This window comes from Quercus lobata, chromosome 5 (assembly GCF_001633185.2).
Source record: "Quercus lobata isolate SW786 chromosome 5, ValleyOak3.0 Primary Assembly, whole genome shotgun sequence".
NCBI classification, from domain to species: Eukaryota; Viridiplantae; Streptophyta; class Magnoliopsida; order Fagales; family Fagaceae; genus Quercus; species Quercus lobata.
Genome location: NC_044908.1, coordinates 27,634,354 through 27,658,445, shown reverse-complemented (window position 1 = coordinate 27,658,445; position 24,092 = coordinate 27,634,354). Strand labels below are relative to the sequence as shown.

General features: G+C 37.6%; 1 protein-coding gene across 1 annotated transcript in view; it reads right to left on the bottom strand.

Annotated features, from left to right (window-relative positions):
- Positions 1–24,092, bottom strand: part of LOC115991457 (DNA gyrase subunit A, chloroplastic/mitochondrial) — a 51,451-nt gene that overhangs the window by 9,323 nt on the left and 18,036 nt on the right. The window contains exons 8-17 of the mRNA XM_031115154.1: positions 23,919–23,989; positions 14,412–14,520; positions 14,239–14,301; positions 13,886–13,951; positions 13,652–13,740; positions 8,107–8,155; positions 7,223–7,309; positions 6,430–6,523; positions 4,873–4,943; positions 4,486–4,575 (exon numbers count right to left, since the gene is read on the bottom strand). Of these exons, the coding sequence (XP_030971014.1) occupies positions 4,486–4,575; positions 4,873–4,943; positions 6,430–6,523; positions 7,223–7,309; positions 8,107–8,155; positions 13,652–13,740; positions 13,886–13,951; positions 14,239–14,301; positions 14,412–14,520; positions 23,919–23,989 (789 nt within the window). The remainder of the gene's footprint in view (positions 1–4,485; positions 4,576–4,872; positions 4,944–6,429; positions 6,524–7,222; positions 7,310–8,106; positions 8,156–13,651; positions 13,741–13,885; positions 13,952–14,238; positions 14,302–14,411; positions 14,521–23,918; positions 23,990–24,092) is intronic.

The window sequence follows — 24,092 nt, the reverse complement described above, 5'->3', positions numbered from 1 at the left end:
TATAAGGTCATCCATACCCTATTGTAGAAAATAATAAATAGTTGAAAAAGACACGAGACTCTTTAAGGTTCAAATGGTAATAGCTTTCCTTGAAAGAGTTTCTAGCACACAAAAGCTCCAAAGAAAGTTTCTTTCTTCATCAAGACTATAGCAGGGAGAAAATATTTGATATATGAAGACCTTGTTAAAAGAGAAGCTATTTCAAAAGATTGGTGTTGCAAGTGCAAATTGAGTATGGTGAACCATTTGTTAAAGTAGCCCGGGGCTTGTCATTATTTATCCTTAGTATGTTTAAGGTACATTGGGTAATGCCTAAGAATGTTGTGGATAACTAGATATCCTTTTAGGTGAGAGAAGCTGGTTTCGTAAAAAACAATACTAATCCATCTAAGAACCCTTATTTTATCACAAAACTAAATTCAAATAATTTATCTAGCACCTGGGTCATAATGTTTCCTTCCCCTTCAAGATGAATCTTGTCCTCAAGATTCCCAAACATGGAAATAGATGCTTGCTCACACCATATCTTTCTCCCCCAATTGGAGATAACTAAATCCTGAATCTTAAAGAGTTGAAGGATAAGAATTCAGACCATGGATATTTGCACCAATTCTTTAATCATTTTTGTGAACAGAAAAACCTTGATTTTCATATCCTTGAACTCATCAGGAATGACAAATTCAATGTGTGAAATTAGGCTAGGCTTATTCAAAATCACGAGAAGATCCCTTTGATCTATCTTTTCCACTTCATTAATCCTTTGAACTTCAAACAAGATTTGTATGGCAGGTGCATCCTCCAACATATTACTCTCTAGAATTATTGGTGATGCTTGGAGTACATCAGTTTGATTCTCTGAAATTTCATGGGATTCTTGAACTTTTGATTGTTCTTTGATTTCCAAAACTACATTGGAATGTTTATCTAAGACCTCTATCATTTGATCCCACAAATCTTGCATCCTTGCTTCCATCCTAACTATGCTTTTGGACATGTCCTTGGTAATATCTAACATTCGAGATGACCAATCTCATGAACTTGAGAGAGGAAATAGATTTAAATTTTTGCTTGGCTGCTGCAGCGGCTGCTTGGAAGTATGGTGGCTGTTGTTTGGCTTGGGTTGTAGATGGGAGGAAAGTGTGAAAGTGTGGTTGGTTGGGATGAGAACACAATTTTTTTTTTTTTTTTTTTTTTTTAATTTAAGAAACTGGATGGATCTGTTGGTTTACCGAATATAAAAGATAGTCATTTAGAGATGACCAATCTCCTAAACTTGAGAGAGGAAATAGACATTTTTGTTATTATTCAACTAATTCTCATTAATGCATTTAACGTACATAAATAGCCAAAATAACAAAGAGGAGATAACCTCATCAACAAATCCTAAAACATAGGAAGTAATCTTATCCTAAAACATAAGAATTAATTTGAATACAAATAAATAACAATACTAATCTATCTAGGAAGCTTTATTCTATCACTAAATTAAATTATAATAATTTATCTAACATCCAAGTCATAACATTAAACATTGTGGACTGGAAAAATAAAATATAAATTGACAATTTAGTCAATTCAAGATGATTAATCTCCTGAACTTAGAGAGAAAGAGACTTTTTTGGATTTAATTCTACTTAATTCTCATTAATGCATTTAACGTACATAAATAACCAAAGATGAGATAACCTCATCAACAAATCCTAAAACATAGAAACTAATCTTATCCTAATACATAGGAATTAATTTGAATACAAATAACAATACTAATCTATCTAGGAAGCCTTATTTCTATCACTAAATTAAATTCAAATAATTTATCTAGCACTCAGGTCGTAACATTCCATTCCCCTCCAAGATGAATCTTGTCCTCAAGATTCAAAGACATAGAAATTGATGCTTGCACACATCGATTGGAGGATTGAGCTTTTTAACCAAGCATTGCTTCGGAAGTGGCTTTGGCACTTTGGGAAGGAAGTTACCCATTTATGGTGTCAGGTTTTTGCCACTAAATATGGGGAGGTTAGTGGAGGTTGGTGCACTAGAGTTGTTAGAGGGACACATGACTGGATTGTGGAAGAACATTAGGAAAGGTGCAGATAGCTTCTTTGGTCATGTGGTGTATGCAACGGGAGAGGGTATTCGCATTCGGTTCTGGTATGACCCTTGGAGCGTTCCTATTTATTTGAAAGAGTTACATCCGGAATTGTTTGTCTGTGATGTGGTTCAAGAAGCTCTAATTTCTGATATGATTGGAGCGGTCCTATTTCTTTGAAAGAGTTATATTCAAAATTGTTTGCCTATGCTATGGTTCAAGAAGCTCTCATTTCTTATCTGATTTTATATGCACCAGATGGGGAGGTAGGAGTTGGAACTTACTTTTCCTTCGTAACTTTAATGACTGGGAAATGGGGGAGGGTGATTATGTTCTAATTTGGCAGTTGAATTGTAGTGGTATTTTTTATGTGCACTCTTTTTATAATTCTTTATTGAAAGCCCCTTCTGTTTCTTTTCTTTGTCAAAGCATTTGGAGTGTTAAGGTACCTAAAAGGGTGTGTTTCTTTTTATGGACTGCTGCTAGGGGTGGGATTCTTATAATAGATAACCTTGTTAAGAACTCGCCTCTTGTTAATTGGTGTTGCCTATGTCAGCGTGATGAGGAAACTGTAAATCACCTTTTACTCTATTGTAAGTTTGCTCATGCTTTGTGGAGTGAGGTTTTTCTTATGTTTGGGTTTCAGTGGGTGATGGCGAATACAATTGTCTCTCTTCTTTTCGCTTGGAGGGGAATATGGTACCGACATGTCTTATGTGGTTAGTATGGAAGGAACTCAATGCCCAAACTTTTAAGGACACTGAGTGACCTATTGATCTATTGAAAACTTCGCTTGCTAGGACTTTGTTTGAGTGGTCTCATATTTGGGGTTTTACGCATTGTATTTCCTTGTCTGATTTCCTTATTTCTGTTAGATTTTCCATTTGATTTGTTTGTATTCTTTTCTTTGCTGTGAGTTTACAATTGTAAAAACATTGCACTTTTGCTATCAATAAAACTTTTATTACATATAAAAAAAAAAAGTGATGAATGACGAGAATTTTGACCATGGATACTTGCACCATTATTTCTTTAACCACTTTTGTAAGGATAAAAACTTTGATTCCCACATCCTTGAACTCATCAGGAGTGACAAATTCAATGTGTGAAATTAGAGTAGGTTTACTCGGAATCATGAGTAGATCCCTTTGATCTATATTTTCTACTTTGTTGATTCTTTGAACTTCAAATGCAATTTTTGTGGCAAGTGCTCCCTCCAATGTATTACTTTCTTGAATTGTTGGTGGTTCTTTGATCATCAAAACTTCAATTGTCAGTTCTTGAATATTTGATTCCTGAACGGGTTGGACAAGAGTTTCAAATGGTTTTCCGTAGTAGCCTCCATTGGTGCTTCATTGATTGGTATTCAAAGCCAATCTTGAAGGGTGCATATGACCTCCACCCAATCAATGCATAATCTCACTGCCTCTATGGTTTGAAACCAATCATGTGCCTCTCCTTCCATGTAATAAGAGGCAATGGAAACCATATGACCATATCATGTGGTGGGGTGTTGTTAAAATCAAAGAATTTGTAGACCCTAAAAAGCCACAAAATAGGGTCTCCACCTTTGAATTTTGGTATCTCCATGGATTTCCTTTGAGTTGCAGACATGATGAGCTTAGTGAGCCATATCTTTTTTTTTTTTGTGCTGCACAATGGAAACTTGTGTGAATGGCTTGATGGGTACTGTGAGCTGGATTTTGGATTATGGTAGGCTATGGGTCAGTGCATTGTGGGTTTGAAAATATTCTGATGTGTTGATGATGGTGTTGGCTGGATTATTGAGGGTTTGAAAATATTCTGATGTGTTGATGATGGTGTTGCTGGATGTATGTTTCAGTGCTGACAATGATGAGTTTGGTTGTTTGTTGTGATGCGATGATGCTTCAAATGGATCGAAATTCCCTAATACCAAATGTTGTGAGCCAAAAAAAATAAAATATAAATTGATAGTTTAGTCAATTCAAGATGACTGATCTCTTGAACTTAGAGAGAGAGAGAGAGACCTTTTTTGGGTTCAAATCTGCTTGATTCTCATTAATGCATTTAATGTACAAAAATAGCCAAGATGAGATAACCTTATTAGCAAATCCTAAAACATAGGAACTAATCTTATCCTAAAACATTGGAATTAATTTGAATACAAATAATTAACAATAGTAATCTATCTAGGAAGCCTTATTCTATCACTAAATTAAATTCAAATAATTTATCTAGCACCTAGGTCATAACACAAAGATTGAACAAGTAATGGTAATCGAAAAAACATAGGAGACGTAGCAGGTAATGGTAATCGAAAAAACATAGGAGACAAGTCTTGATAACCTAGTGCTTAAAATCTTATATAATAATGAAACAAAATTTAAATCGGCATTTAGCATAATGTATACCTGTAATATGTGCCTCTTGCTTGATAAAAGCTCCTCTAATTTGGATATTTGTTCCATCAAGGATTTCCTTTCATCAACAAACTTTTTCCCCTGCACAAAAAAGAGAATAAAATATATGTAACAATTACACATAATAATAAAAATAATAAAATTGCAGTAACTATAACAATTGTGATGATAAATAACCTAAGAAATCATATTGAGAAAACAGGAAAAATATTTTATAAATTTATAATAGAAAAATTCAAGAAGGGGCACAGGTCTTGTACACTAGTGGAATAAAAGAGAGTACAGCCAAAGATAACAGTAACCATCCAAACTTAAAAAGATCTGCTAAAACTCTAGCAAACAGGAAATTAATTATTAACTAGTATAATTGCCTCGCACCTCAAGTAGTGTGAGTCTTCTTAGGCTAATGTCAAGAATAGCCTCTGCTTGTTTCTCCGAAAGATTAAACTCTGCACCATAACCATAAAGGATACAACTTGAGCGATTAGCAGAAACCAAGAAAATATAAAATTGTACGATTTATAAACCAAAAGATAAATCTAGCTAAGCTTGATTCTTCATAGCTTGCTACAGAACAATTTAAAGGTTCACAAGTTATTTTCAGCAGTAGTTACCCAAGATTTCACAAGGCATTATCCTTCTAGTGTTCAGATTAGTATTGATTATGACATTCATTGGAGCTTACATGGTATTTAATGGCCATGTCAATCACAGAAACTGACAGAAAGACAACATTAAAAACAATGTCAAACATTAGGGACTATAATTAAATTTGTAAACATCAGGGACCAAAATAAAAATGGACCTCTACTTAAAGGATGAAATTAACTATTCAATCTAAATATTTTTTAGTGGCTCCAATGAAGTGCTTTTGTAGACCCCATCTCATTTTTTAATAAAAATAGTACGCTTCATAAAAGTTCAACTCCTCATTAAGGGTATTCCGGTCGTTTATGACTTGTCTCAAGGACTTACATATATAGTATAGATGAGTAAAGGGTTGCCAAAATTGCGCATAATATTCTAGTCATATATGGTATAGAAGACCCACAAAGTACAGAGATTCTTGTTAAAAATACAGTGTATGGTAAGAGTGGCTATTCATTTTTTTCGGATACATAGAAGAAATTAATTGATAGGTCACAAACACATCACAACCATTGTACTCAAGAAATATACATAGGAAGAGCCAAAAGGAAACCAACAACAATGATTTTATTTTTATTTTTATTTTTATTTTTATTGTCTTTGCAGTACTACAGTAAAACACTAAATGGAAGTCTAGGGAAGACATCAAGACTATTTTTTTTTTTTTTTGATAAGTAATAAGGATTTATTGATATCAAAAAGAGAGAGACACCCAAGTACACAGGAAGTATAAAGGGGTGAACACATCAAATACAAAAATTACATAAATCAAGAAAATCCAAAATTGAACAAAAATGATGGTTTCTCCACACTGAGAACCAGTCCAATAAGGTTCTAAAAAATAGAAGCTTGAGATCAGGCATAGAACGCCCATTGCTTTCAAAACATCTATTATTTCTTTCCTTCCAAATACACCACTTCAAACAATGAGGAACAACCATCCATATATCTCCATTGCGATGGCGACCAAATCGACCTTGCCAGCAAGCAAAAAGCTCAACAACAGACATTAGCATAACCCAACAAACTCCAAATAAACCAAAAACCATATCCCACAACTCCAGAGCAACCGGACAATGAAGGAATAGATGGTCAACAGTTTCACAATTACACTTGCACATATAACACCAATCCAAAATGCAAACATTTCCCCAAGACTATTAAAAGAAGCATAAAGTCAGTTTCATTATACATTAAGTTATGCTTACCAAAGAGGGGTAGGGGGGGAATAAATCTACAATTGGAAGGCCAAGATGAAGAGAGGAGAGAAAAGAATGTTGAACTCACCATTCCTTAAACCAACCGATGCAATTGCATTGCTTGAAGCTTCCCTTATTATACGAATCACTCCATCCAAATTATCAAGCCCCACAACAATACCCTAAGGGTACAAACAGAAATATTAATACGAGAAGGCACAGGCATCACTTGAAAAATTAGATGTTTCAAACATAAAGAACTTAGCCAAATCAATTTCAGAACACTAAGTTTGAAGGACCACATAATCATGGATTGGTGCTAATACATGACACAAATGGACCAGCAGAGATTTTTAAAATGTACATTACAAATGGACAGATCATTCAATATGCAATGTTGGGAGTAATGAACTGCCAATGAGCACTAGCTCAAAGACATTACCTTCTCCCATAAGAAGGATGGAGGGCAAGGTTGTTCATTTAAAACCCATTAGGAACATGTGTAACTGACCAGTCAAAAGAAAAAGAAAGAACTCATCTCATGTTCTCAACTGTTTATAAGGCATCTTCTCAACAAAAACAACAACAACAACAAAAAAATTGTTTATAAGGCACACTCAAATATATATACAAAAGTTATTTTGTACATGGAACAATTAAATAGTAAAAATAGATATGGTATTCACCACATACACATAATAAAGAGGTAGAATCATTTCAAATTCACCATGAAAAAGAATTGATTCATCTCATGTTCTCAACTCCATTTAAGGAAAATACAGGCACATGTACACAAACAAGCAGACATGCACAAACACAAGCCTAAATACATTAAAATTTGTTACAAAGACAATTTAAGCAACTTTGTAAGTTCAACATACCTCAACAATATGTCGTCTTTCCTGTGCTTGTGAAAGCTTAAACCTAGCACGTCTCTCAACAACAGAGCATCTAAAATCTAAGAATGCCTGTTAAGAATTACACCATAAAAACAGTAATGATTGGAGTTCTTGAGCTGGATCCAACACATTTTATAGCACTGCTTTGTGTGGAACAGTGTTTATAGAGTCCTCATGATCTGTTCAGAGTGATTTGAATTTATGAACGACTAAAGGTCATTTTCAGAAAAATAGAATTGTGAAAACAAGAAAATTCTACTTTTATCTTCATATAAGCAAGACAGCATCTAGAATTTATGGTCTGTTTGGCATGAAGGAAATGGACCGGGATTGAAATGGGAGGAACGGAGAGAGAAAAGGATCATAATACTCCATATGGGCCCATACTTTTCAATCCTCCCCAATTTGGAGGGAAACTAAAATGGATGATGAAGGATGCTATGTTTTCACAAATTTAGCTCTCATCCTCTTCAGAATAGGATTATAAAAATACAAATTCCTTTTTCCATCATTCGTATTCTTTGAGAAAAACAATGAAAGGCGAGATTCATATTTCATCATCCTATTTTTACATCCCTCTTACTAAAACATATGATGGGAAATCATCATCTCCCTACTTCTTTCCACCCATTTCACTATCCTTCCCACAAACAGAACCTAATAAAGTCAAAAACCAGGGCAGACATCCCACAGAAGATCAGAAAAAAAGAGATAAAATTTATGAGGAAAAGGAAACAAATAAATAAGTTTAAGAAACTACTAACTTGTATGTCACAACCAGGTTTTAAAAAACAAATACAAACTAAATGATATATGTATATATATATATATATATAGAGAGAGAGAGAGAGAGAGAGAGGGAGAACCTGTAGCAGTTCCTTTAGACCCATCTGTTTCGGTTGTCCATCAAGAATTCTGTCAAAAGTTAATCGTCAAGAAAATCCAAAAAAAGTATTATGATACATTTTTTGAGAAAGGCATAATAAACAGAAAGTAGTACAAATAAGTGACAGTGTAAGTAGGATACAGCAACACAGTATCATTTCTGAGGAGGAATACAACCTATTACATGTTTTAACAAAATCATAAGGGTCCATTTTTTTTAACAGCCTGAAACTTTCTCAACTTGCTTTAGCCCATTTCAGACAATTTTTTTTAAACAGATTTCAACATCAGTTGCCCCATAAAAATGTTTTATTCTCCTCCAAGTGTTTTTTTTTTTTAAATAAATATGGTGTAAGGTTTAAATAGACAAAAATTATGCACATAAGAAACTGCAACATGATAAAATGAGCTTTTCAAATCTAAAAAGAACTTTGTTATAATCCATGCACTGGTACATACCATCTTGAAGAGGCAAGATATTTACATCTGTCTGAGCCATAATTCATACTACAAGCTTATTTGCATTTCCATACATACAGATGCACAGCAGTACACCACATGTAGACACATGCATACAGCCATACACACACACACACGCAACCAGTCATGTAAAGTTGTAAACAAATAACAACAGAACTCAGGAGAACTAAGTCATTGACCACAGAAGTCCACAGACACATAGTACGAAAATTAAAACTCCTTTTTCCTTTTTTGGAAGCACGTCCTCAAGAGATTCCAAATTACAGGGAAAAATATACACAAAAATCATTTTTTTCATCATCTTAGACTTTGTTTTCTTGCTCTTTATAGGAAGCCTGCGATCTATATGATAAATAAAAAGATCTGCCTCTCTAACTAGGGGCTTCCATGAAAAACAACACAACAGTCACATACTGTCCATCTTTTCACTGTCAGATAGTGAACAATCAAAATGATTATCCAAGACACCACCCTGATAAGTGAAACAGGAATTTAGGAAAACCAATAGACAGCAAACAGCCAGAGCAGCAAATAACCCAATGCCAGAGCCACATTTGTGACATTCAACAGGCCATAGATTTCATCCCAAGTGCAACCCTCCCAAATCAGCTTCAATATTACAGGACACTGAGTTGGATGAACTTCATCGAAAGGGTTTTGTTCATCAGAGTTAGTCCATGTGCAATGCCTATAGTGGATTGGCCTGAACCAAAAAACATCTAAGATATTCAAAGTTTTCATGGGCTCTCTACTTTTTGTTGGTGATTCATTTAATGACTTAGTACACTCACGGCTTCCATTACATATTGTATGTAACAAGGTGAGGTTAAGTGGTCAAATGCTAGTCTTAAGAAGTGCTCTTTCTATACTAATAAAGTCATCTTAGATTCCGTAGTCTCCTCAAAGGGAGTGTTCACCGCCCAACAAAAGGTTCAGGCAATAGTGGCCTAAGCCATTGAACATCCATGATATTCAAAGTATTCATGGGCTCGCTGCTTTTTATTAGCTACTCATTCAATAATTTAGTACTATCATGGCCCCCATTACATATTGTATGAAATAACGTGAGTTTAAGGCTCCGTTTGGGAGTTCTTAAGGGAAGGGAAGGGAAGGGAATGAAATAAAATAGAATGATCATAAGAAAATGGAAATGAATGGAATGGAATGTATTTAAGTAAGGGAAAGGAATGGAATAGAATTAAGTAACATTGATTAGATGTTTTAAAATAAAGAAATGGAAATAAATGAAAATGAATGGAATGTAAGTAATTTTATTTGGGAGCAACATGGAAAGAATAGAATGTAATCATTTTATGAAAATATTACTATTAGACCCATATTTTAAAATAAAGAGTTGAATATACAGGGGTATTTTTTGGAGTTTTAGTAAAAAAATCATTAAATTTAATTTCGTTCCCTCCCATTCTTCCCAATTTCGGGAGCAATGAAAATTTGAGATTTTAAGGGAATAGAGAGGAATGAGTGTTCCTTCCTACCTATTCCATTCCCTCCCACTTAAACTCCCAAACAAAGGAATGAATTTTTCATTCCTTCCATTAAAACTCCCAAACAAGGGAAGGGAAGAATATACTAAAATGATTCTTGACATTCATTTCCATTCCATTTCATTCCTTCCTCCCAAACGAAGCCTAAGTGGTCAAATGCTATAGCAAAAGGCAATTAGGAAAATCGAGAAAAAGAAGTCTGAAGGTCAGGTCATGTACCTACGCATTTCACAAATTGAAGAGTGCTGTGACGCCTCTGGTATTGGTACAGGTGAGGTGCCAAGAGCATCACCCAATCAGCTATTTTAGTGAAAATTTGAATGAGGCTTACCAAAGTACGACAATGAACTTTACACACCCAACAAAGCTTCCACCTATTCCTCATGCCTTTTAACTAACCGCAATTATCACTAAATTTCGCTCTAAGAACCTATCTCCATAAATATCTCACTCCACATTGAAAAATGATACTTTCACTTTTCACTATATACATACATATACCAAATATGCTCTCTTCAATGTTATATTGGGTTTTGAAGTTATAACATCCATTGAAACCACTGAATTCCAGAGAAACTATTGTTTCTTTTAAGGCTCAAACTACATCAAGTTCTTTTTTTTGATAAGTAATAAGATATATTGATAAAAAAGGAACACCCTAGTGCATAGGGAGTGAACAAGGGAAAAGAAATCAAATACAAAAATTGCAAGAGTCTAGGAAATCAAAAAAAGAAGGGAAAGATTTATTTTGCAAAGCAAACAACCAATCCCTTAAAGTTCTAAAAAAGAGAAGCTTGAGGTCCGGAATATATCTCTCAATATCTTCAAAACATCTACTATTCCTCTCCCTCCAAAGACACCACAATAAGCAATGAGGAATGATGGACCAAATATAACCATTTCGATGACAACCAAAGCTGCCTTGCCAACACCGTAACAGCCCCAAAACAGTGTGCGGCATAACCCCAGTTACTCCAAAAAGACCCAAAACCATAGAACATAGATCCATAACAAAAGGAAAATGAAGGAATAGATGGTCAACCGATTCACCATTTCTCTTACACATGTATCACCAATCCAAAATCCACACCTTCCTTTTATGTAAATTATCAATCGTCAAGCATTTCCCTAAGACAGCAATCCAAACAAAGAAAGCTACTCTAGAGGGAATCTTCTGCTTCCAAATACTTTTCCAAGGAAAACCATAGAAAGTGGTGCCAGCTAAAATTCTATAATAATCACTAGCCAAGAAACCCTTATCTTTGCTAGGAATCCAACACATTCTATCCTCACCTAGCCCCCTTATAGGAGAGCCATATATGGTTTCCATGAAGTCAGACATAACCTCTAGATCCCAAGCATGCACACCCCTAACGAATCTCACATCCCAAAAGAGGACACCATTGGTGGACATCATAAGCTCAGCCACACTAGCATCCTTATTCCTGCAAAATTTGAACAAGTCCGGATATCTAACAGCAAGAGATGTCTCTCCACACCACCGGTCTTGCCAAAACTTCACTCTAGACCCATCACCAATATCATACAGAATATGGCAAGAGAAAGAAGGCCATCCCTGACTGATATTTTTCCATAAACCAACACCATAAGGGCCAATCACAACTCTAGTACACCAGCCCCCCCCCCCCCCCCCAACCCACCCACCCACCCACCCACCCACACACATCCATATTTCATCTCTATCACTTGTCTCCAAAGGGCATCTTCCTCAATCTCAAATCTCCAAAGCCACTTCCCAAATAAGGCTTCATTGAAAAGTTTTATCTTCCTTATCCCTAAGCCACCCGAAGAAATAGGAGAACAAACAGTAGCCCATTTAACCAGCTAAGAATGGTATGCCTCAAAAACATTATTTTTATAAATAAATAAATAAATAAAATTTTAAAAATACGAAAAATATACAAAAAAGTTTGATGCAAAAAATAATTTAAACTACTATGTTGCACGGACACGGACACGGGGATACGGCAATTTTTGAAAAATAAGTACACGACACGGCGGGGACACGGTGGTTAAATAATTAATTATATTTTATATTTAGGCATATTTTTTAATATTTTTAGACATAAAATACGTTTATGTCTAGAATTTAAATTATGTAAGAACTACAAATAAGTAAACTAACACCCAAAGTAGTACAATAATACACAATATTTAACTTTAATAAATAAAACTATAGCAGGACACACAAAAACAAAAATCACTAAATTCATAATTAATATTATAATTTATAAGACAAAATAAAAGGCTGAGTAAAGAAATACATTAACTGTGAGAGTGGGATTAAAAAATAAAAATAAAAAAAGACAAAACGTTAAAACTTATAATCGGCTCGATCTAGCTCTGGCGAGGGGCAGAGGGCAGCGGCAAAGGTCAGAGGGAGGGTGGGTTGAGAACTTGAGCGGTGGGTTTCTCAAAATCAATGTTATGAATACCGTTTCGGACCCTGTTTCGGTTTGTCTATTGAAACGGAATGTTTCAGTACCGACCTATTTCGGCATATTGTTGCATACTGTTTCGGGCTTACCACTATTTTATATACATATATATATATATATATATATTATTGATAAAAAAATCCATATAATAAATATTGAAGGTTTTAAAGTTATAAGTATATAATTTTTTTTTCACCAATCACAATCTATCACATCACAATTGTAACAAAAAGTTGTAAAAAATTTTATAGTCCTATGCTTTTTCTAATTTTAGTGACTATGGAATCAAAAGGTTGAAAGTTTCTTTTTTATTATGAGTCACATGAGGTTCACAAAAACAAAACAAAGCAAAAAAAAATGTTAATTAACTTCAAACGGACAAAACAAAAGAGCTTGGAAGGAATGAGTATTACGTGGGGCTCACAAACACCACAAAACAAAGAAAATATCTAAAGCCTAAAGACTCTAAAGTCTAAACTCTAAACACAAGTGGAGGACAGCCAAGACACACAAATAAAGAAGAAGAGGTAGTCAAGTAGCAGACCGAAACCAGAAGAAGAAGAAGAAGAAGAAGAGGAAGAAGAAGAGACCGAAATTAAGAAGAAGAAGAGGAGGAAGAAAAGCACGAAACCCAGAAGGAGGTAGGATTTTGATTTTGATTTTTTTTTTTTTTTCAGTCAAAATCTTGTATCAGACAAAATTTTCATTTCGGCCGAAATAGCTGGAATGACCCGAAATATGCCGAAATTTTCTTTTTTTTCTTCACTGCTGGCGTGTCAGACGCGTCGGAGCCGTGTCGGCGCGTGTTGGAGAAACGAAGAAAAAAAAAAAAAAAAAAAAAAAAAAAGGAGAAAAAAAGAGGACACTCGCCGGACACTGGAATCCGGCGAGTCGTACCCGTTCCGGTGTCCGACACCGACACGACGCCAAAAATGGCGTGTCCATGCAACCTTGTTAAACTAAGTACCATTTGTAGAAAAAACTGAGTGATATCATATTAGCTTCACTTCATAGAAATGTAATTGAAAATCAGCATCTTTACTTTCTGTCCACATTTTATAGTGAGCAGTGAAAATACTCACCCAACCATGTTGCAGCTGAAACCAGACTGAAGTGATGTGAGACGATAAAGATTATTCAGGACAATTGATGGGTCTGATCCCCGTTTTAGCTGAAAAATGGATAAAAATGAGTCATATCTAATATGCACAAATTTTTAAGCAAAAGATCTTTCCATAGTGTTTGAGATGTTAAGAATAATTTCCAGTATCTATTAGTAAATATTCAGATATATTAGCACTTTGACATTTTTATACCTCAATGACTATACGCATTCCGGATCGATCACTCTCATCCCGAATATCACTTATTCCGTCTAAACTCTGTATACAAATAAAACAATTACAAACAAGAAATTTAAAATCTGTAGTTGCGGTGAACAGTACTGTTCAACTTGGAATTAATTAAGATTATTACAATAGTATGTGATAGCACTGCAGGCAAACAACATAGTAAAGCCATGTGGAACATAGAACATAATAATCCAAAACTAGAAATGGTTGTCAATCATCTAAATACTGAAAACTCACCAATAACATGTTGTGTTTCATAAGCACATACAAATTGACATTTTCCAAATTCCATTGTCTACTTTTCACCATAACATTACCTTGTTTTCCACAAGTTCAGCTATCTTCTCCACAAGGGCAGATTTGTTTGTCTGATAAGGGACCTGTTTCATTCAATACCAACAATGAAACTACCGCTCCAACAATTTAATGACAATATGACAATAAATGAGCATGCTTAATGCCAAATCATACAAGAGTCCAAGATCATCACCTCTTTTATGATAATGGCAGTACGTTTTGTTTTTGAATCAAGCAATTCAACATCAGTTTTCCCTCTAACTGTTACACGTCCACGCCCACTACGATATGCCTCTAAGATGCTTGACAAAGGAACAAATATCAGATCATTCATTGCAAATAATTGGATACATTCAATAAGATCCATAAGGACGGCTAAGCAATTTTGTGAGAAACAATTGACGTACACATTGCACATATACATGTGTAGCAGATTATGTAATGAGTCTGCATGTGCATACACACAAACATGTAGACATATAAACAATGGAGTCTCCATAATAATAATGGGTAGTTTTAGCCCCAGCATTCATTATGGTTTGCTCTTAAAACTCTCTTCATCTACGTTGTATCTCCCATGCTTTCTAATTACATAAATCATAAAGCAGGGAATGCCACCCAGTTTGTACATGCATTACAGCATCAATATAACATATGCATATCCCATAATGCGCAACACCACAACCCACCATCAATTGTATGCAATTTGAGGTAAAGGATGGCAGTCGAGTAAGGTTTTGGCACAACTAGTGGTGTGCAGAGGAATCTCTAAAAATGACGTACCCAGAGTTGTATGCAATTACAACTATTAGGGTCCATTTAGTTGGGAGGAATGGAAAAGTGAGGATAGAAGAGATTTTTTTAGTTCTCTCAAGGTGTTTGGTTGGAAGGATGAAAAGTGGAGAAATAGAGAACTCATTTGTTTGGTTGAGAAGAAAAGTGAGAGGATGGAAAAAGTAGATTGGGGTATAAAAAATTGATGACAAATAGTGGGGGTAGAATGGTAATTTCGATAAGTCCCCCCTCTTTCCCCCACATTTTTCTCCAATTTGGGGGTATAGAAAAGTGGCGAGCCCAGGGAGAAAACTCCCCCACCCCCCATTTTCTCCCCTCCAAAATCACCCCAACCAAACACCCCCCTCCCCCCTTTAATCTCCTATTTTCTCTCCCCTTTTCACCTGACTGTGGATTGTATGAAGTTTGTGGTAAAGGATGAAAATCGAGTGAGATTTTGGCACAACCAGTGGTGTGGAGAGCAGTCTTTGCAAGAGACGTACCTAGAGTTGTATTTAATTACAACTGCTAAGAGTGCCATCACATTCAGTCGTGATTTTAATTGAGAATTGGAGCCGATAGACTCCTTTGATACTTTGTACTCCCAACATACCAAGAGAATGCTTTTAAATATACAGAGGATTGAGGTCAATGATCAACAGAGGGGGTTCGATGCACCCATGGATAATGTTTATGGAGGAGTATAAGCACGGGTAAAAATAGATTTGTGGATTGATTGCAGTTTGAGGTAAAGGATTGTAGTCAAGTAAGGTAAGAGACATTTTTTTTGATAGGTAATTAGAAAACTTATATTAAAGAGGAAAAAAAAAGAAGAGAGAAGTACAAGATGTTCATGATGATGAACAACAACACAACACAACAGCAATAAAACAGCAACACAGCACAACACTACACAACACAATAGCAAGAGAGAAGTCAGGAAACTAAGCTAAGGGAAGGCATAAACTCAGAGAGGGAAGAACACTCAGTAAAACCCCAACACTGAGACCACTCCATTAGACTGCGTTGGCATAAAATCTTTAACTCCTCCAATGTTTTCTCTTTATCTTCAAAAGATCGACGATTTCGCTCCAGCCACACAATCCACATTAAGCACCCTGGAACCAAGTTCCAAATTTCCGAATTATGCTTCCCAAGCCATTGATGCCAACTAGATAACAAACCCGCCACCGAACCCGGCATAACCCAATGAATACCAAAAGCCTGAAGCATGAAAGACCATAGGGAATGTATAATAGGACAATGAAGAAGAAGGTGGTCTACCGACTCTCCATCAGAGCAACACATACAACACCAATTAGCTAGAGGACAACCCTTAAGCATTAGGTTATCCAAAGTGAGGATCCGACCATGGGCAGCAGTCCAAAGAAAAAAAGCCACGCGCTTAGGAATCTTTGATTTCCAAACACCCTTCCAAGGAAATAAAGAATTCGAGGCACCCCGAATCTCATGGTAGTAAGATCGGGTGTCGAACTTCCCATCCCCTTTCAGCCCCCAGTGAAGAGTATCTCTCCTATCACCTCGAGGAATACGAGGATGGATAAGCTGAAAAAGAGAGTAAGAAGCAGCCAACTCCCAATCTTCAAACGCTCTATAAAACCTTAAATTCCACACTCTAACAGAGCCCCCTTCTGGAGCCCACAAAACCTCAGAGATGCAAGCATCCTTGACTGCTGAACATGCATAAAGCACAGGATAGCGATCTTTTAAAGAATTCTCACCAATCCACCTATCATGCCAAAAGCGGATACGAGTACCATCACCCACTTCATAGGACAGATGCTTAGAAAAGCTCTCCCACCCTTCATTAATGCTTCTCCAAAGACCACACCCATGAGGCCTCCTGCAGACTTTAGTGCACCACCCCCCTTGACCCTCACCGTATTTTGAGGAGATAACTCTCCTCCAAAGATGGGTAGCTTCATGACCAAATCTCCATAGCCAATTCCCTAAAAGAGCTTGATTAAAAGACACCACATTTCTTATCCCCAAACCGCCCCTCTCAACGAGAGAACACACCTTATCCCAAGCCACCAACGGAAACTTGAAACTCCCCTCAGAAGACCCCCACAGAAAATTCCTCTGAATACTTTCCAATCTAGCCGCCACAGCTTTAGGAATAGTAAAAAGAGATAAAAAATATGTAGGGAGACTTGAGAGAGTACTCTTTATAAGCATGAGTCTACCACCTTTAGATAAATAGAGCCGCTTCCACCTAGATAGCTTCTTCTCCATTTTCTCCAAAATAGGATTCCATACCGCAGCTGTCTTAAAAGAAGTTCCCAACGGCATCCCCAAATATTTCATAGGAAATCTGCCCACTCTACATTGAAGAATATTAGCCAGAACATCTATATTATTCACCTCCCCAACAGGAACGATCTCACTTTTCCCGATATTAACCTTCAATCCTGTAAAAGACTGAAAACAAGACATCACCAACCTTATGGACAGCAACTGTTCCCTAGAGGCATCACAAAATAAGATAGTGTCATCAGCAAATAACAGATGGGAAATATGCACACCAACAGCGTTCACACCTCCCACATGAAATCCCCGAATAAGATTACACTCCTCTGTCTTCTTCAAGAGTCTACTTAGAACCTCCATAATCAAGAGAAACAATAGCGGGGATAGTAGATCTCCTTGTCTCAATCCACGCGAGCATCCAAAAAAACCTTCGGGAGATCCATTTACCAGGACAGAAAAACGGACAGACGTAACACAAGCCTTAATCCACCCCCTCCATTTCATCCCAAAACCCATCCGGTCCATCAAATAAAACAAGGCTTCCCAGTTCACGTGATCATAAGCTTTTTCAATATCAAGCTTGCATATCACCCCTGGACTTCTGCTCTTCAACCTGCTATCCAGGCATTCATTTGCAATAAGCACTGAATCTAGAATCTGCCTTCCGCCAACAAACGCATTTTGAGTCTCAGATATGAGCTTGTCCAAAACCACCCTCAACCTATTAGCCAAAACCTTAGATAGCAACTTGTACACGCTACTCACCAAACTGATGGGACAAAAATCCTTGATGTTAATGGCATTACACTTCTTAGGAATTAAAGTGATAAACGAAGCATTCATAGACCTCTCAAACCCCGAGTGTCGGTGAAAATAGGCGAAAAAATCCATAACATCTTTTTCCACCACACTCCAACAAGTGTGGAAAAAAGCTATGGTGAAACCATCAGGACCAGGGGCTTTATCCCCCTCCATCTCCCTTAATACCTGGGAGACTTCCTCCTTTGAGAACTCCTTCTCTAACGATAACCGCTCACCCTCTTCGATACAAGCAAGATCTAGCCCATCCATAGAGGGACGCCCCACCTCAGTTTCCTTAAACAGTCCTTGATAGAAAAGAACTAACTGAGAGCGCACGTCAGGCTCATCCTCATAAAGAACACCATCCACCTCAATCCTTTTAATTTGATTAGCATTTCTATGAGAGTTTGCTAATCTGTGAAAGAATCGAGTATTATTATCGCCCTCCTTCACATACAAGGCCCGAGACTTTTGCCTCCAAGAAATCTCCTCAAGAGAAGCCAACTGATCTATGTCACCTTTGATTTGAAGGCGACGGATCTGATCTTCATCTGAAAGTCCCACCAACTCCTCCCTCGCATCTAATCCCATTAGCTCAGCCAGCAAGTTCTTTTTTTTGAAAGCCAAATCACCAAACTCCTCCATGTTCCATTTTTTTAAATCTGCTTTCAAAGCCTTCAATTTTTGAGCCAAAATGAAGCTTGGAGAGCCCGCGAAACTGTACCCATCCCACCAATGCTTAACTCTATCAACAAAACCCTCAACTTTTAACCACATATTTTCAAATTTAAAGGCACTTCGACCACGCCGAACAACACCAGCTTCCAACAAAAGAGGGCAATGGTCAGAAAGAACCCGTTGGGATACATTGACATAATGCTCCTCCCAATCTAGAGAAACCAATGCCCTATCAATTCTTGACATAGAGGGGACACCAGAATCTCTAAACCAAGTGAAGGAGGCCCCCTCTAAAGGTAAATCAACTAAAGAATTATTCTCAATAAAATCCGAAAATGCGAACATAGCAGGGCTAAAAGACTCACAGCCAATCCTTTCACTAGGGTACCTGATAATATTGAAATCACCTACAAGACACCAAGCCATAGGCCACCTGGCACGCACCTGGGATAACTCATCCCATAAGGTAGATCGCTGACCATTGTCATTAGGACCATAAACACCTGTACAAGCCCACACAAAATCATCCACCACTTCTCTCAATAATACACTGACAGAAAACTGACCAACCATAACATCCAACTTCTCAAAGACCCTCTTATCCCAAATCAGCAGGACCCCTCCTGAAGTTTGCACAGCATCCAAAGCAGCCCAATCAATAAAAGGACAACCCCATAAACTCCGCACAAAAGCAACGTCACAAGAAGAAACTTTTGTTTCTTGAAAACAAACAATATCACACTTCCACTCTCTTAGCAAATTCTTACAAACCACTCTCTTACGGGGATTGTTAAGCCCCCTTACATTCCAAGACAATAGTCGTAGAGTCATTTAAGACAATCAGCACCTCCCTTCCTTTTTCTTGCAGAAACTCCATCGTAATTAACATAAGAAATAAGCCCCTTAAGCTCCCTGAGACCTCTCGTCCCTGAGTTTGCAGATTGCTTAGACACCCCAGCATCATTCACCTTGAGACATTCCTGTTCCAGGATGCGAAACAGAGCCAAACATTGAGCTTCATGTTTCACTATAGGGAAGCCCACCATTTTACACAATTTTTTCATCAATTGAGATACCCAATACGAAGGTGGCCCAGACTCCATCACCTGTGTTCCCTCGATAGAGTCTAGAGGCAAAGAATCACATTGAGGCAAAGGTTCACAATCCAACACCCAATTATCCTTCTCACTAGAGTCACAACCACTGTCATCCACCCCACTAGCTTCCCATGGGAGAATTTGCAGCCCAAACTCTGGCTGAAAATCCCCATCACAATCCACTAATCCATTACTCTGTTCTGCTTCATGAGCTTCCCCTTCCCCAACCTCAGCTTCCAAACCAAAACCCACGCCTGAGAGGGGGGAAAATTTATTGAGATCCACCCAAGGTTGCCGACACAAGAACGGCGGCCCCTCTTTCATTAACGGAGGCTGAAAACCAGCCACTGCCGAGGTAATCACCAAATCCCCAGTGAACCCAGCATCCCACCTGCCTAATCCCTGAGTTTCCTCGGCACCGGAGCCCGAGAACCCAGAAAAGACAGCCTTGCCGGAGTCGGGAAAGCCTAAAACAGAACTACACCTTGACGCCGACTCTTTTCCGGTCACCGGAGTGTCCAAAACTCTCATCGGCGACGACCCATTGACACTCGAGCTCGCAACCACTTGTCCCGAAGGCAGAACCCGAGACTCACGCACACCCAAGGCTACGAGTTCAGTATTACCCCACTGCCTGTGGACTGGGTTTGCCAAAGATTGACTTTGGCGAGGCCTCCAAACAGGTTTGGGCTTAACATATTTGAATGGGCCGGAGGTATTAACCTTTTGAACATTCTGAATAGTGGGCTTTTTAGGATGCACCACTTTTGGGCCCACTTCCTTAACTTCAGACCACACTAAAGCCCAATTCCCATCTAACCCACGCTCCAAACGCAGCAACATATCCAAAGTCAACTCAGCTTTAATGCCTTTATCTTCAATCCCATCTATCGTTGACAAAATCTTCGCCCCAATTTGATCTCTCTGACCCAGAGTACTATCCTTGCAGGTAACCCGGTTAACACGGCTGGATTCTGACAGAATCTTCACCCCAGGAGGCTCCCTCTGTCCTAGGATACTTTCCTCACTGTTATTACGGCTGGAGCCTGACAGACTCTTCACCCCAGGTTGCTCAGGATTTGTATTTTGAATTAATACATTTTTTTTCTTCCCTTTATGAACTCCACCCCCGTTGTTATTCCGATTCCCTGCCACCACCGACGCAAAGGATTTTGAGGCATCTGTAAAAATACCTGTGATAGCTTGCTTGGGAGCTAGAGACTCCGGGTCTAACACCTTCCTCAGGTGTAACCCAAAACCTCTCCAGCCACTCCCCGTCTTTCCTTCAGGCACCACTATAGAACCCTTACGACGACCATGAGTGAGTTCCGAAATTAATAAGAAAGCTCCGTGAGAGTTGGAACCCAACTGAAGAATAAAGCATTTGTCCCCCTCACGGCAAGATCTTGCAAACTGCCCACTAGACTGCCCAGAGATCAGTTCTTCCACATAGAACAGCAGTCTCTTTGCACTACCTCTTCCCATAAATATTGATCTTAGAGAATTTCTGCCTCTCTCGTAAATACGCAGCTGGTAAAACATACCACCTTCCTCTACTGAAAACTCAAAAGATTTTGATTCCACGAAGAAAAAAACAGAGCCACCCATGACAACAAACTTTTTCTTCTTAAAGATAGATTAACATGAAGTAAAATCTAAGTTGCAGCTTTCTGTTATGTCTGTCTTGCAATGTAGAACTAAACCCTTACGAAAGACATGGTTATAAGGACAAAATATATTATAAGGCCTTAAGGTTGGGAGAAGGAAGAGTTTTTCCTTAGAAAAGTATATGGAAATTCAGAGTTCTACCAATAGAAGCATTTTCACTACAGCAGCTGAGAAATCGATCTGAATTCGTTTTGAGTTATGACTTGTGATATTGACGTGAAATAACGTGAGTAAATGCCCTGAACTTTTCTAGAAACAAATTTGAAATCTCAAACGTTACTCCCTGTGCTATAAGAGAACAAGCAGAATGTCACATTCTGTGTAATGTGTAATGTATACGCAATTACAGATGCTAAGGATGCAATCAAGTTCGTTCGACGGAGTATTGAGGTCAATAGTCAATGACAAGGGTTAGAGGCACCCATGGATGTTTATGGAGGAGTATTAGCACGCCTAAGGATATATTTGGGGGTTGTATGCAGTTTGAGGTAAAGGATGGCAGTCGAGTAAGGTTTTGGCACAACCAATGGTGTGGAGAGCAATCTTTGAAAGAGAGATACCAAGAGTTGTATGCAATTAAAGCTGCTAAGGATGCCATCATGTTAATTCGTGATATAAATTGTAACTTTCATTCTCTGTAAAAACCCAATGGTCAAAGAGAGCAAAATAGCTTGAGCAAGGTTTTGGCACAACCAGTGGTGTGGAGAGCAATCTTTGAAATAGACATACCCAGAGTTCTATGCAATTACAGCTGCTAAGGATGCCATCAAGTTCATTCGTGATTTCAATTGTTACTTTCATTTTTTGTAAAAACCCAAGAGTCAGAGAGAGGAATAGCTTGAGCCCATGAACTCATTACCTCCTCCGCCACCATTTGATGGCAAATATCAAAGTTGTTGGGAGCAGTAATCTTTGGGAACCAATCTCACTGAATTCCAAGTTGATCTTTATTCCACAATTTGTTTCTTTTCTTTTAGGTTCTTTTATTTTTCATCCTAATTCTTTTCTGTGCAACAATTTTGTGCTGGAACAGTAGGTGCTTTGAGATTCTCTTTAATGAATCAAAGTTTAGAAGTCACAATGCAAGGGATTTTGTACTCACTTTACGAGTCTTTGAAAGAGGGTGAGGGACAAAAGGCTGAAAATGGCTCTTAACCACTTTAGAGGATTTGGTTGGCGTCAATTGTTTTAGACAGTTTATCAAAACAACCAAGGAGGGTAAAAAAGCTTTTATGGCCCAAAAAAGCACCAACACGCACAGAAAATGCCTTGAAGTTGCCAAATATGACCGTAGAAACCAAACAGACTATAGATGAGGAGGTGTGTATCTCGTATGCAAAACAGTGCTGAAAGGTGAGCAGCGTAGATTACAGAGAAGGGGGCAAAATAGAAAGACAACAAGATTCCTGCGGAATATTAAATCTTCAGATTTTTACTGAAGACTTGGTAATGTCAGTCACTGTGAAAAAACAAAACCACAAAGAGTCATTTAAGGGTCAATGAAAACCAGGTGGTTTAAGTGGGCTGTAAGACGTTCAAGTCAGGCAAATTGGAGACCTGTCAGGCCAAATGAGCCATTACAATTTTTTGGCAAAATGAACCCAAAAGCCCCCGAATCCAAGCTACCTCAAGTCCACTAAACCATAGATTTCAGAGTGGGTTAGACAAAAGATCAACAGGTTCACTAGATATATGGCGTGTCTTGTGAAGACTTCGAAGACTTTTGAGGAGCAGTTGTGAGCTTATTTGTAGCAATTGAGGCAAAATAGAAACAGAACACAGCACGTGGCTATTCTCAAAATAGATCAGTTAATTGGGCCACCAAAGGCAAAAGAGAACTGAAGAATTTAGAGTGGTCTTTGAATTATGAGGCTAAGTGCAAAACCACCATAAGGGAAAAGAAGAGAAGGGGTTCGAATTTTATCCAACAAAGAAGAGAAATCATGGAATAGAGAGGCTTACATGATAGTGAGAAAATGACTTCGGAATCAAAGCTCCTACAATTGAAAACCCCTTCTGATTAGATACATACTAGTGGTGTTTTAATTTGTCAGAATTTCTTGATTTTTTTTATTTTTTCTTCATTTCTGGGGTATATCTTGTATACTCCCATTGCACAACGGTTACATCTCTTTGTGTTCTTAATGAATTTGTTTGCTTATCAAAAAAATCATTCTTTGTAATCCTTTAGGACCGCACATCCTGTGTACATGAGGCAGTGCATCTTCAATAATAAAACTTATCTTATAAAAAAATGAGATGAATTCTGTAACTTAAAATAATTTAAGAAATCAGGGGGGGAAGAGAATACCAACTAAAGTTTGTAAAGGAGAAAATCAAAGATCAATTCCATCCGAACTACTCAGCATGATGCTTATGTTTGTAAAGAGGAAGGATAAAATTATACTTACCCAATGTTTCCCATAATGAGTCCACCAGTTGGAAAGTCAGGTCCAGGCATGTATTCCAACAATTCTTGCAACTAAGACGAAGCAAAAGCAAATTACACAACTTAAAGTACTATATACCTTCCAGTTTTAATGTCAATATAGTTAGTTCTAACTTACCAACGCAATGAGTTTAAT